We start from the raw sequence: 14,068 nt of genomic DNA, 5'->3' as shown, positions 1-14,068 counted from the left end.
TTCTTAAAAAACGAAAGCTACAAATTTTTTCTTTCCACAACAAATTTACAACAAAAACACTACAATTAATGCCGTAGTTAACTTTTCCAATTTCGAAAAGTGTAGTGCTAACTTGACACACGTGTGACTTTGCTACATTGGATACTGCGTTGGGTGAATTACACTGGGATAACTTGTTTCAGGATATCAAAGTTGAAGGTTGTTTTAATGTATTCAAAACCCACTTATCTGATCAATGTTCTAAATATGTGCCAATTTTCAAACCAAAAATGTATAAATTTCTTTGGTTCTCAAAGGATGTAAAGCGTCTAAAAAATTTGAAAAATAAGTTTTATAAAAAATTCAAATCAAAATTCAAAAAGCAATGTTTTTTCGGAAAATATCGTTACTATAAATCTGAGTTCTCAAAGTTAAATAAGAAGCGTTAAAAATATTATATCCGTGATTTTGAGTCGGATATTAAAAAAAGCCCGAAGCATTTTTGGTCCTATATTAATTCCAGGAAAGCAGGCTCGAGTATACCCAAGACCGTTTTTTACAAAAAAAATAATGCAACTTCTGTGTCTGAGGCTGCATATTTCGTATCTGACAATGACCTGTCTGATGACGACCTATCAAATATTCGTAAAAATTTCACTAAGAGCACGTCTCCTCTGGGTTCGCTTACTCTAACAGAAGATAATATTTTTGAGGGTATCAAAAATATAAAAAGCTCGTCTCGCATAGATGCAGATGGCTTTTCAGCTATCTTATTCAAAAACTGTGTTTCCTTAGTGAAGCCATTACTACTAATATTCAATAAATCTCTTTCTGAAGGTCTGTTTATTGATGACTGGAAGCGAACGTCAACCACACCTATTTTTAAGACTGGAAACAAATGCGATGTTGAAAATTATAGACCAATTAGTAAATTGTCCACAGTTGCTAAAATATACGAAAACATTATTAAAACTAAAGTTTTTGTTAATGTCAAACATTTGATCTGCCCTAATCAGCACGGCTTTGTATCGGGCAGATCTACGGTGACTAACCTTGCAGTTTTCACGGAGGATTGTTTCTCAACTTATCGTAATGGCTTTCAACTTGATGTGATATACACAGACTTTTCAAAAGCCTTCGACAAGATATCCCACAATATTTTATTAACTAAATTAGAATGTATGGGTATTCATTCGGGCTTCCTTAAGTGGATCAGGTCCTACCTACGCATGAGATCTAGCACGGTGGTTATCGATGGCGTTTCGTCTAAGCCATTTTTTGCTTTCTCAGGTGTCCCACAGGGTAGCATCCTGGGCGCACTATTTTTCGTACTATTTATTAATGACATCAGTTCCTGTTTTTCAAATGCTAGTTTTCTTCTGTTTGCAGATGACTTGAAAATATATTCTGAAATTACATGCATAAATGACTCGGCTGAACTCCAATCGCAGCTTGACAGGCTATATACATGGTGTGTTGAAAATCGGCTTTTCCTTAACATCAGGAAATGCCATAAAGTGTCATTTACTAAATCGAAAGTACCTTTAGCAACATCTTATTCCATTGCAAATGTTTGCCTTGACTCGTTAAGTGAGATTAAGGACCTTGGAGTACATTTCGACTCAAAACTCACGTTCACTTCGCACTTAAATAAAACTATTGCTGACTCGTTTGCCATGCCAGTCATTAATATCATGTAAATTTTGTAATTCCTAATCTGTTTGAAATTCTTGATTGGTTTTGTGAATTCTTACATAAGTAATCTTGTAAATTAAATTTTTAAGTAGACAACTTAGCATTATGACTGATAGTTATATTTAATGTTCTGCTTAATGTCTGTTATAACTATAGTTAGTTGTTAGACCTAAATAAATAAATTCGAAAGAATTATGCAGATCTGATCTCCTTCACAAAAAATTGCTTCACGTATTCGAACACCCATATTTTAATACATAAATATATATGTATGTATTTTATTTATCTAACTCCCTTAACACACCTAGATATATATTAGAAATTGAGCCTTTTCAAACCAATTTATAGTGATACCCATACTTTAATAACTGATCTAACTTATTAAATAATTTTTAACAGATGGCAACACTTAAAAAAAAAATAAACTTAGTACACATCTACAGGTCAATCGCTTTAACATCATAGCCCATCTTTGGAAATCGAACGAATGCAAACCTAATCATATTCAAAAAAAAAAGGGAATTTAAGAGATACCAAAAGATGTTCTTCCAAATTTTCATCTTTTGAACTCCATTTCTTAGAAAAATTTTAAATATGCAGTTTTGTAGCCTATTAAATTATAATTGTTGTTGTTGTTGTTGTTGTTGTTGTTGCTGTTGTTGCTGTTGTTGTTGCTGTTGTTGTTGTTGTAGTAGTTGTAGCGGTTACCAAGCCCCGCTTGGGTCCGTTCATCCGTCAACGTTGGGTCTGTCCATAAGGACAGGGGCGTCAGCTGGGAGGGGCAGCTCAGGGCATGTGAAGAGGTGCCGAGAGTCATGTGGCGACTCTCCACGTGCCGGGCATTGGTTGGGCACATCCTCATTAATTCTGCTTAGGTATGAGTTAGGCCTGCTGCAATAGTCTGAGCGAAGTTGGGCTATTAAATTATAGTATAATAAGGCGACGGCCGCTGTGGTGTAGTGGTTAGCAGTGCGCGTTACCCCTCCGCAGGGCCTGGGTTCAAGCCCTAGTCAAAGCAACTTCGCAATAAATATAGAAAAAGGTTTTTTCTTAACAGCGGCCGCCCCTCGGCAGGCAATGACAAACCTCCGAGTGTTTTTCTGTCATTAAAAACAGCTTCTCATAAAAATACAATCGCTGTTCGGAGTCGGCGTAAAACTGTATGTCCCGTCCCTCCCCTTTGTGTGACAACATCAAGGCGCATGCCACCAATCGGAGGAGAAGCTCGGCCAAACACTAACGTATGTATATATAAGCGCAAATCTATTCTTATTATTATTATTATAACGTGCAAGTTTCAAGTCTAAAAATTACCGTTTATTTTTGAGATTTTTTTTTTGTCGAGGGTGTCGCGGTAATTTAAGAGGCCTGAAACTTATACCTTTATATTAAAGTTTAATGGGCTACAACGGGCGCGTTGAGAAATGCATCAAGCCAAAGCATCAGTCTCTTTTATTTACGTATAGAACCGGCTTGCCAATTGCCTTGTTGGGGGGTCGTACCTTTCCTTGTCAATCCGTCAATATCCAAGGGTACCCCGGCAACTATATGAGTAGAATTTTATCTACATGCGTTCTCGTTCAAAAAACCTACGGCATTCAGTAAGAGACTTTCACCCCTATGCTGTAATCCGAAAGTTCGTAGTTACGAATTCGTAGCTCCGTTCCGAAAATTCGAAAATTGGTATGCTGTAATCCGATCGTAACTATCAACGGCGTTGCCAACTAAAATAGTGAAATTCGAAGTTCTTAATCAGCTGCTTTGGCAGAAACAAATCAAAATAAACAGAATCGCAAGTGAACAGTGAAATTAAAAAAAATTGTTTAATCGTATTTGAAAAAGCTTTTCCTTAATTAAGTAAAATAGAATGGATTCAGTGGCCGGTGCACTTTTGTCTCAGGAGGAAGAACATGCTGCAGTCAACTGTTGCATTAATATACAAAGGAGATTGCTACGAGACAGTTCTGATCCATTTAGCTTAAATGATAAAATGTAAGTTTTATAATTGATTTCACTGATACACATATAAAATAATCGTTTGAATGTTTAAAGATTTGTAAAAAATTTCCGCCTCAACAAAAACGCATTTAAAAGCGTTTTAACAATTATGGAGGAAGAGCTTGGGCGAAGTGTAAAATCATCATCGGTGACTCCTGTAAGTAGATTGATGGCAGTTTTGAGGTTTTTCGCTGAAGGAAGCTACCAACACGGTGTTGGGAAAGATTTTGATGTGGGGTTGGCGCAATCAACGTTCTCAAAAACATTGACAAAAACTTTAAACATCTTGGAACGCCGACTGTGCCCAGTATGGATTAAATTGTCAATGACGGAGGAGGAGAATAAACGAGCCAAAATGTGGTTTTACAGGAGAACGCAATTCCCTGGCGTTATTATGTGTGTGGACGGCACGCACATTAAAATACTTCCTCCTGCAGACGAACCGTATTTGTACTACAATCGTAAGGGATACTACAGCCTAAATGCAATGGGGGTAAGTAAAACCACAAGAGCAAAGTGATTTTGTTTTTTTTTATTTATCGTAAATTTATTAAATAGATTTGCGATAACAAGATGCAAATAAGGTGCGTTGATGCTCGGTTTCCGGGCAGTAGCCACGACTCACATGTGTGGAATGTAAGCGCTGCGAAAACCTATTTTGAAGAGAGATATCGGCAAGGAGACAAAACAACTTGGATATTAGGTATGTTATAAGTGGAATGAGAGCAAAATGTGTTAAATATAACTAAAAATATTTTGTTTAACAGGCGATGCTGGATATCCATTACAGCCGTGGTTAATTACACCATTCCGTTCTCCTGTGGCAGGAAGTAGAGAAAGCGCCTTCAACAAAACGCACAGTAAAGCGCGCAACATAGTCGAGAGAGTCATCGGCGTTTTGAAAAATAGATTTCGATGCCTGCTAAGTGCTCGCCAACTACATTATTCGCCCCAAAAAGTGGTACAAATAATTAATGTGGTATGCGCATTGCATAACATGTGCATCCACTACAACGTAGAAGATAATACACCTGATATTATGGATGATGAATATCAAGATGTAAATGAAGAGGAAGCGCCATCAGAATTTTCCAGAGAAGCGTCAGACATAAGAATGCGAATTTTGAGATCATTACCTAACTAATGAAAACAATCCCATAACTTTGTACTTCATATTTATTTGATATAAAAAATTTAAAATAAATTCAGTTCTTTACTTAAAACTAAATATACAAAAAAATCAGTTGTTTTCTTAAATCTAATAGTTTCTACATATATACAGTTATCACAAGCGTAAGTTCATCTCTTAAGTTCAGTTCTTTTCTTAAATCTAATAGGTTTATACATATATCACAAGCGTTAGTTCAGTTCTTTTCTTAAATCTAATAGTTTATACATATATACAGATATCACAAACGTTAGTTCACTTCTTTAGTTCAGTTATATTCTTAAATCTAATAGTCTTAAATCCAATAATCTTTAAATAAAAAAAATTAAAAAATCAGCAGTTCAGTGCAAAATTAAATTAAATTCAAAAATAAAGAAATCTTAAAAAAAAATGTATCCATTAGTTCATTTTTGCTGGCTTCTTTCTTGTATCCGCAGTAATTTTTCCTGCAAATCAAGCTCCCTTCTTTTAAGGGCCTCCATTTCAATATTGTTCCTCTTTAATTCACGCAATTTTTCCTTCTTCATGTCATGCATGTTTTCTTGTACTTGGTACATGCGTCGCACGTTATCTGCCAGCTCGTTTGCAGACTCAGCCTGGCGTTCCAAAAAGGCCAAACTTTTTTGGTAGTAGCTTCGTTGCAAATTTATTTGCTCCTGTACCAAAGTGGCCGTGTCGTTTTTTTTACCGGAGGGGAACGCCTCTGCACATTGGCATTGTCTGGCTCAGTTGGCATAGGAATGACTGCCGCAGGTTCCACCACCGGTTGGGTCACCGTCTGTGTTGTTACCACACCAAAAGAGACAGCTCCATTGATCCCCGATGTGGAAGTGTGCAAGCCCGTCAACTCGTATCACTTTTTCCTCCAACTCATTGAAATTGTGCATTCTGTTGGGTCCACCACCAGTTGCCCTCGTCTCTGCTTTATTGGCGGAAAGCTTTCTTTTAATGTAGCACTTATAATCGAGCCATACCTAGAAATAGTATTGATATAAGGAAAACAATGATAAATAAATTTTGTGCTCTTAAAATTTTATCCGCACCTTTTTCCAGCTGGATACATCTTTTGTCGGTGGGCCTAAGCTGTTTAGCTGCTGAGCGACGCTTTCCCAAAACTCCACTACATCTTCTTTAGCTCCTTTTGCAAAGCCGCGAGCAATGTCCGGCCTTTCGGTCATGCATTCTACCATTTTTTCGTATTACGACCGATTTGTTGTGATCTTCGACCTGATAATTTTGTAATTATTTAACAATAATCCATTTTTTTCCAATCACACTTGTAACTTACATATTTTTTCCTTTACACACTTTATTTTATTGATATTTTAAAAGAATTCGCTTCGCTCCGACACCAGTTGCTCTTCGTAGAAAATTTCCGACAAATACATACAAATTACAGCTACGTCGGATTCAGGCATACCAACATTACGATTTTCGAAGATGGTCTCCGAATTTCGAAATTACGATACGGCAACGCGGATTACAGCATACCAATTTTAAGATTCGTAGCAAAATCGAATCTACGACGGATTACAGCATAGGGGTGTTTAGTTTTGTGACTTTAAAGCTTTCAGGACTTTTTCTATCAATTGTTGACATATGTGTATTTGGTATATTTGGCGATATCTTGGACATAAATGGACAAATGTTGATTTTCAAAAGCTGGGAAGTTTGAGGTTTATTCGTATAAATACGGCCATCCGAGTAGCGTCATAAAAAGTCCAACGGTGGCCAGTCGGATGATCTCGGTGACCAAATGGCGTCCCCTCTACGGCAAAGTATTCGTTTGATAACCCTCTATTGCAATGAAGTGTATCCAAGACTCTGCGAATAATCAGCTGCCTTCAGTTGTTTTGTGGCATGAGTATTATAGGGATGAAGATGAATGCAAAATATACCGTTATATGTCATAAGACAGTACGAGTTTTTTTTAAACGACGCGAAATCCATAAATTTGTTTCTTCATACAGACATAAAAGTTATAGCGTAACGGATTGCTGGAAACAAGAAAAGCTCTGATTGACTGAAAAGATTGGTGTGAGATTGCGGGATCCCGGACACTTCTATGTCCCGAAATCCCAGGATTACGGCTCCGGGATCCGAGATTTTTACTGAGTCATTTATGGAATGATGTTGGAAACGAAAAAAATTTATTCGTTTGACATGAAAAACGAGATATACAGAACACCAAAATTTTAATTCAAAGTGAACTTTAGCCATTTGCACTCAGACGTGAATTTCAGAACCTGCCGGAATAACGGTACTTGTTCAAACATTTTGTACAAGAACTGTTTAATAACGAAAAATCTGGTAGCACGAAAAGACACAACAAGATTTAACAGTGTGGAAGGGTTGTTCCTCCTTTTATTTTGTTGCCGTTTTGTGGGAACTGAAGTTCTGGAGATATAATTAAGGGGTTTTTGCAATTAATATAGATATTTAAGAATACTATAAAAATAAGACATTAAATTACGGACTCTTTTACTAAGGTGCATTATGATCCCTGTATGACCCACTGTTAAATGCAAAAGTTGTGATCAGGGACCAAAAATAACTGTTATCTCGAATTTACAAATTGAAAACGTTGCCTGAATTCTGAAATTTAACGAAAACGTTGTTTCATAACAGTTATTAGATGAGGAATATTTTTTTCGTTGCTGTTAAGAGTTATTTCCCAACGTTTATTTTTTACGTTGCTCGATAACAGTTATTCCCAACGTTTATTTTTTACGTTGCTTGATAACAGTTATTGCCCGACGTTTATTTTTACGTTATCTGATAAGAGTTATTTCACTCTCTCCCTTCTATTTCATCATCTTCATCTTATTCTCCACTTCCATCTTCATCAATATCCTAATCTTACAACATTTATCAGACAACGTAAAAAATAAACGTTGTAAAATAACTCTTATCCAGCAACTTAAAAAATAAACGTTGGGAATTAACTCTTATCGGCAACGGAAAAAATATTTCTCCTGCATAACAGTTATCAGACAACGTAAAAAATAAACGTTGGGTTATAACTCTTATCGACGAAATAAAAAATATTTCTCATTTAATAACTGTTATGGAGCAACGTTTTTGCTATAAAACTTATAACTGTTATGTCCCTGGTTGTGATAAAGTGGAAATCCCGAAAAATCCCTATATCCCGGGATTCGAATTTTTGCATCACTGAATCCCGGGATTGTTAAAATCCTCCGGGATTGAATTGAATGCCCTAATCGATATCTGCTCTTACGATATGTGATAGCGATACAGAGCCTGTTCGAGGCACGTAATAAAAGCGGCATTACTGCCGTACTGATGCAAAATGGCAACATTGTTGCAACTGCCCAACTGATAATACATTGCTTGAAATTCACACAGAACGCGATAGTTTAATAATTCGCGCAACACTGCGGTTGTGATTGCAACTCGAACAAGGCCACACTGTTTTCGGATATATGCACATACAGTGACGCAACAAAAGTATTGGCACAGAGAATTTTTCGCAATATATGCAAAGTTTCTCGTTCTAATTTCTTTTCGATAATTTTTTATAAAATTGTAGTTCATACTACACCACAAATCATAAATATAAAATCTCAAACAAATTCAATAAATTTGCATACTAATTGCAGCTTTCTATTCAGATTCTTTAGAAAATTTCTAAGTATGCAGTTTTATAGCGCATTAAGTTTTAGTATAACAAATAGTATGTTTAAGATTTCTAAAAATCGCAATGGTTTTTGGCGCTTTTTCACGAAGTTTCCTCTAGAGATGGTCACGGGACTAAATATTTAGTCCCGATCCCGCCCATCTCGAAATTAAATTTTTAAGTCCCTAACCCGCACATCCCGACGTTTTTCGGAATTGTACCGCGGGTCCCGTGGGTCCCGAAATATATCACTAAGAAAAATTTACATGTCTCAAATTAATTATAAATAAAAATAAAAATAATGATAGATTGGCATCTTCCGATTATTTTGCTGTTCGTTTTCGTCCCAATAAAACATAAAACAGTATATTTCACACATCGTTTTTAAGGAAGATTTTCCGAATTTCCTGAGGTTGCGGTTTTATCGGGAGTGTCGGGAAAGGATTTTGGTCCCGTCCCGCCCGCGAAATTTTACAGACCTTGCCGATACCGCCCATCCCGGCCAATTTGAAATCAGTACCGTGGGTCCCGCGGGTCCCGATATCCCGCGCCCATCTCTAGTTTCTTCCATACAAAGTCCCAGTAGATATTTTCAGGAGCTAAAAAGCCTTCCAAAAGGCCTTCTTGATCCACTTAATAATGCCGTCCGCAAAAAAAATGCCAAAAATCAACGCGATTTTCTAGCAAATTCAAACTTGCACTAAAATTGAATGGATATAAGACTACATACTTAGAATTTTTCTAGAAAATCTGAATAGAAAGTTACAAATTAGTATGCAAATTTATTGAATCTTCCTGAGTTCTGCGCAAAGTTTAGAGATTTTATCTTTGTATATTGGTGTAGTATGAATTATATTTTTATAAAATATATATATGTTTGGTAATTTTTTTTGTAACTTTTTCTGGTGACATTTAATGTTTTTGTAGGCTTGGTTGATCTGTCATGTGCAAGTGAAAACTCTCGGTTTCTACTTCACTTTATGCCCAACGTTTCGCTAACTTCCTTATCTTCTGCACACATTTGTTCTCGTCTAAAATTTGGCGGGCTAATTTCAGCGATGAATCATATTGCGCCATTTACAAGTCCTTTGGATACATCAATATTGGATCGTAGCATTTTTTTGTGGTCATTCAATTATTTCAAATTTCTTAGGTAAGCCTCCGACTTATTGATGTCGCTAGGCATGATTTGGTATATCTATAGCAGGGGTGCTCAACAAATTTAAGTTACTAAGCCAAACGACAACAACGTTAATACCAATTACAACATCGTTCTGGGAATTGTAACAAATATTTCAACCCCAAATTAAGACATCAATGATGCAAGCATACATCTCAGAAAATGCAAGGCAACGCAAGGCAGCAGTGAAGGAATGTCGGTGGATTTTTGCCCCGTTTGTTTTTACTGAGTTAACTTACGCTTCTTTTGTTTGTTGTAACTGAGCCAAAATGAGCCACAGTGATGTTGTAATACGGGTGACAAACGGTCTAGCTTATCGGCATGAACAACCTTTAATTGCATTAACTCATGCATTATCCTCTTTTAAATGTTCATAAGCAGTCGAACAATTGCACGAAAATTTCCTGCATTTGTTGGAGCGCTCACTGAATTCCTGAAGTCATGCAACGCTGTCGACATTTGGGAACCGTTTGCCATCAGCGGGGTTTACACAATCGACATGAGTGACAACATGGTGTCATATTTTCCGACGTTCGAATACGTATGTATCACTGGATCAGCAAAGAGTGCCTATTTTGATATTCCCCACCACTCAGCATATTTTGGATATAAGTACGTCTAAACAAGTAAACAAAGAATAGAGCGAAAAGAAGAACGAGTTGAAACAGCCAAAGCAGTTCACTTTACTGCGAAAAACGTGTTTTAATTTTGCTAAATGCGAAAATATTGCATTTTTCACCTAATCTATTAGAGAACAGTGAACATTGTAGTGCACTCCATTGCTTTGCAATTGAGGCTGCTTCAGCAAACGTTTTAGTGCACTCCATTGCTTTGCAATTAAGGCTGCTGCAGAAAACTGCAGCAGCATCTCTGCGGGACTGATTAGTTAACTTGCTAATGGAGGCTGCGTGGAGCAGAAACAAAATCATTGTCAGGAAATGCTGTTAATATAATAATAGAGAAACATTTCGGGAACGGCTTTGCCGTGGCCTATGTACACAAAATGTAGCGATTCGTCCCAGCGCTACACTTGCATCTACGCTTCTTACATCTTGACGGTTGTCGCAATTTAACACACAGCACTTCATTGTATTAGTTTTTACGCAGTCTTCAACTCAAAAATCACAAATTGCAAATTAAAACGATTTAAACTGATTTTTCACTTATAATTCAAATTTCTCTTTCGCTGATTTGTAAACAAAGGTTTATTTACAAGTTACCACAACTGTCAAAATCGGCAAAACCAAAGTAGCGGTACCACTGACGGCGCCACCTTTGTTCGCTGCACCGTGTATGGAGATGGTTGTTTTTACCAACGCATGTTAAAATTGCGTTTGCTTATACATGCATATGTATTTGTGTATGTATGTACTTTGGCGATCGTTTATTCACATTCACTTATGTATGTATGTATGTATACATACTTACCCAACGGGACTTGAAGCGCTCCATTAGTGCTATTAAAGCATAAACAGACGGCAGCGTTGATCCGGACCAACTCGTTAATTCGGCATTATCTCGGGATCCGGATTAAGTCCTAGAGTTAATTCCCAAACTTAACTCGGATCAAGGGAATTTTCGATGATAATACTGACCAAAACTCAGAGAGCGTAGAATACAGGAAAAATGCAAAATTAGCATGGACATATACCTTTTCATCGGTAATGCAGTCACTAATACTAAATCAAATAGGAATCCAATTTAAAATGAATAAGAACTTATTTCGGTGACTGCATTACCGATGACAGGGTGGCTGTCTATGCTAGTTTAGCAGTTTCTTTGTGTTCTACGCTAACTGAGTAAATAAAGCAATCGATTTCTTCATCCGCGGTAGCCGAGTGGTGAGAGCTGCGTACTACAAGCCTGTAGGTCCCAGGTTCGATCCTCGGTTGGAGCGATTGCCAAAAAATTTTTATTTTTATCCTTTTATTTTTCTAAATTTGATTTGATTTATATATTTAATAATTATTATTTTTTCATTTGTTTTATTTTATTTCAGATTTTTTATTTTATTATTAGTTAATTTAAATTTTTTAGAGTTTAATTTTACTATAAAAGTCAAAAACAACTAACTAAAAACAACTTAATAAAATGTAGAAGTTATAATTGAATCAATAAAAAAAATTAAATTCATGTTCTACTGGGCGTGGGATTCGAACCTACCACCTCGCGGCTCGTTAATCCGCATTACTGCCGTCTGTCAATGCACATTTTTATCAGATCAATTGCGGCGTTAATCCGGATCAACGTTGCCGTCTGTCTATGCTTTTAGAGCGCTCCATAATCAGCAGTAAGCGCTCCATTCCTAATTTCACACTTCATTGTATTTTAACATTGTGTGTCATTAGAAAGAAGCGCTCTCCTACTGCTCCTAAAAAAGACCTTGGTGAGCGCTTTGAATAAGTGCTCCATTAGTGCCCTTTTCATATTTATCTTTTAATAAAAGAATAAAGTTTTAGTAAAGCAGCAAGTATTTTTATTAAATGTACTTGAATTTTGGTAAATTACATATAAACACAAAGCAAAATTTAATTTTGAAACTTATTGCAATGTTGAAGTAATATATATATATTTTATATTAACCCAAATCAGAATATAACATAAATTAAATTTGAACATAACATTTAACTCAACTGCAATATGTGAAGTGTATAAATATTATTTATCCTCTTGCGTGGATGCTGCTTCATGGGTAATCTTATTATTATAGCGTCTCCTATACACCTTATTCTTCATCTTACGAAAACCCTTCCGCATTGATGCTTCGAAATCGGAATAATGGTCATCTTCAAGTTTCACCGCATCTGTGAAAAAAATACATACATATGAACTACAGTGGAATCTCCCATAAGCGGACACTGAAGGAATAGATTGTCCTTAACAAAAATTAAAACGTACATACACAATTACATATAAAGAAAGAAAATTAAAATAAAGGACATATTTTTTTTTTATTAATGTTGAAATAAATAGATATTCACATATTTACGTATACCATTTTGTACTGAATATTTAATTATTTAAAAAAAAATTTGTAATTGTTGTTTGACGTTTATTAGCTTCTTGTTGTTTTAGAAGTTCAGATTGGAAAACGGATTCAATATTTTTAAGTTGCTCAAAGACCTCGTAGTTATTTCTAGAGAATTGTTGTAAGTTTTTTAAAGCCACTATAGCCTCACCATACGTTTGGATACCTCCGGGGGCTTTGTCTACCTCCTCTTCCCATTCTGAGTTGCTACTTCCATCAATTAGTTCTTCAGTGATTTCGGGTTCAATAGACTCTGTCTCGGTGCATACATTATTGTCAAAGTCGATGAATGTAGACAAGCTTGCTTTATTCACTTGTAACATTTCTTCAGTAGGGGAAATGATTTCTGGATCAAAAAAACTTTGCCTTATTTGAGCTAATGGCAAATCATCTTCAGAGTCACTGGACGACCACCCAGTTTTAACAAAACTCGCTTTTCGAACGCAGTTTTTTATTGTTGCGGTATTAACTTTTTTCCAAGCATTTTTCATAAAATATAATGCCTCCAACACATTTATTGATTTTGCAAGTTCTGTGGCACTTTTGGAACTCTCAATTTCAGACAAAACTTTTTTAATAGAGAGTTTCGGTAATGCAATTTAAAGTTCTGTATTATTCCTTGATCAAGTGGTTGACAAACTGACGTTGTGTTAGGTGGCAAAAATATTAACTTGACATTTTCTAGTATGAGGTCTCTGGAATGTTAGGTTAGGTTAGAATGGTGGCGGAAAACTATTACGCCCAAGTAGCAGCTAAGTGCCATTTTGATACCACATACCTCGAATGAGTATGTTAGAACCAGCCGGCCTGGTTGATGAAGTAGGGTATGTTGTGGAGACTTACATCAGATAGCTCTCGTAACGATGTGAACTCATATGCTCCTAGCATGGTATTTCTGCTCCTCATTAGAGCTGGACATTTGCAAAGCAGGTGTTCTACTGTTTCCTGCTCGTTCTCATCTCTGCAGCTTCTACAGAAGTCGTTGTAGGCGATTCCCAGCGTTCTCGCGTGGGTACCAATCGGCCAATGCCCAGTAAGAGTCGCAACAAGCCTAGCAACGTCAGATCTGGGTTTACTTAGTAGGTTGTGTGTTCTCTCTGGGCTGTACGCAGGCCACAATAGTTTGGATAAACGGCAGCCTGCCACGGTGCGCCATCTTTGATCCGATTTCCGGAGATTGTGGAGAAATATGTCTTTATATAAGGTTCCAATTGGGGGTGAGATCCGGTCCTCGATCGACTCCAATGTGGAACCCTCTCTGACTAACTCGTCTCTGGAATGTGAAGTGGCGTTATCTAAATATAACAAAACATTTCTATTCTCTTTTATCATTTTTCTATCGAATAGGTGGAGCCATTCCGTCATTATCTCACGAGTTAT

At 36.6% G+C, this 14,068-nt stretch overlaps 2 protein-coding genes across 2 annotated transcripts in view; both read left to right on the top strand.

Annotated features, from left to right (window-relative positions):
- LOC118745536 overlaps positions 1 to 14,068 on the top strand; it is a gene marked incomplete at its 3' end in the record, with an annotated part of 62,531 nt that overhangs the window by 14,295 nt on the left and 34,168 nt on the right.
- LOC118745537 (putative nuclease HARBI1) lies at positions 3,470 to 4,883 on the top strand. The gene is made up of 2 exons (XM_036478983.1): positions 3,470 to 4,375; positions 4,440 to 4,883. The coding sequence occupies exons 1-2, from the start codon at positions 4,246 to 4,248 to the stop codon at positions 4,814 to 4,816; spliced, it is 507 nt and encodes a 168-aa protein (XP_036334876.1). The 5' UTR covers positions 3,470 to 4,245; the 3' UTR covers positions 4,817 to 4,883.

This window comes from Rhagoletis pomonella, unplaced genomic scaffold (assembly GCF_013731165.1).
Source record: "Rhagoletis pomonella isolate Grant_MI unplaced genomic scaffold, Rhpom_1.0 Rhpom_scaffold_00009, whole genome shotgun sequence".
Lineage (NCBI taxonomy): Eukaryota > Metazoa > Arthropoda > Insecta > Diptera > Tephritidae > Rhagoletis > Rhagoletis pomonella.
Note: the sequence above shows the minus strand (reverse complement) of the source record. Positions and strands in the feature narration are given on the sequence as shown.

What these genes read in the sequence shown, in the direction of transcription:
- LOC118745537 (XM_036478983.1), top strand. Translation starts at nt 4,246, where the DNA reads ATGCAAATAAGGTGCGTTGATGCTCGGTTTCCGGGCAGTAGCCACGAC. An exon ending in CAAAACAACTTGGATATTAG is followed by an intron (nt 4,376 to 4,439) that starts GTATGTTATAAG and finishes TTTGTTTAACAG; the next exon opens with GCGATGCTGGATATCCATTA.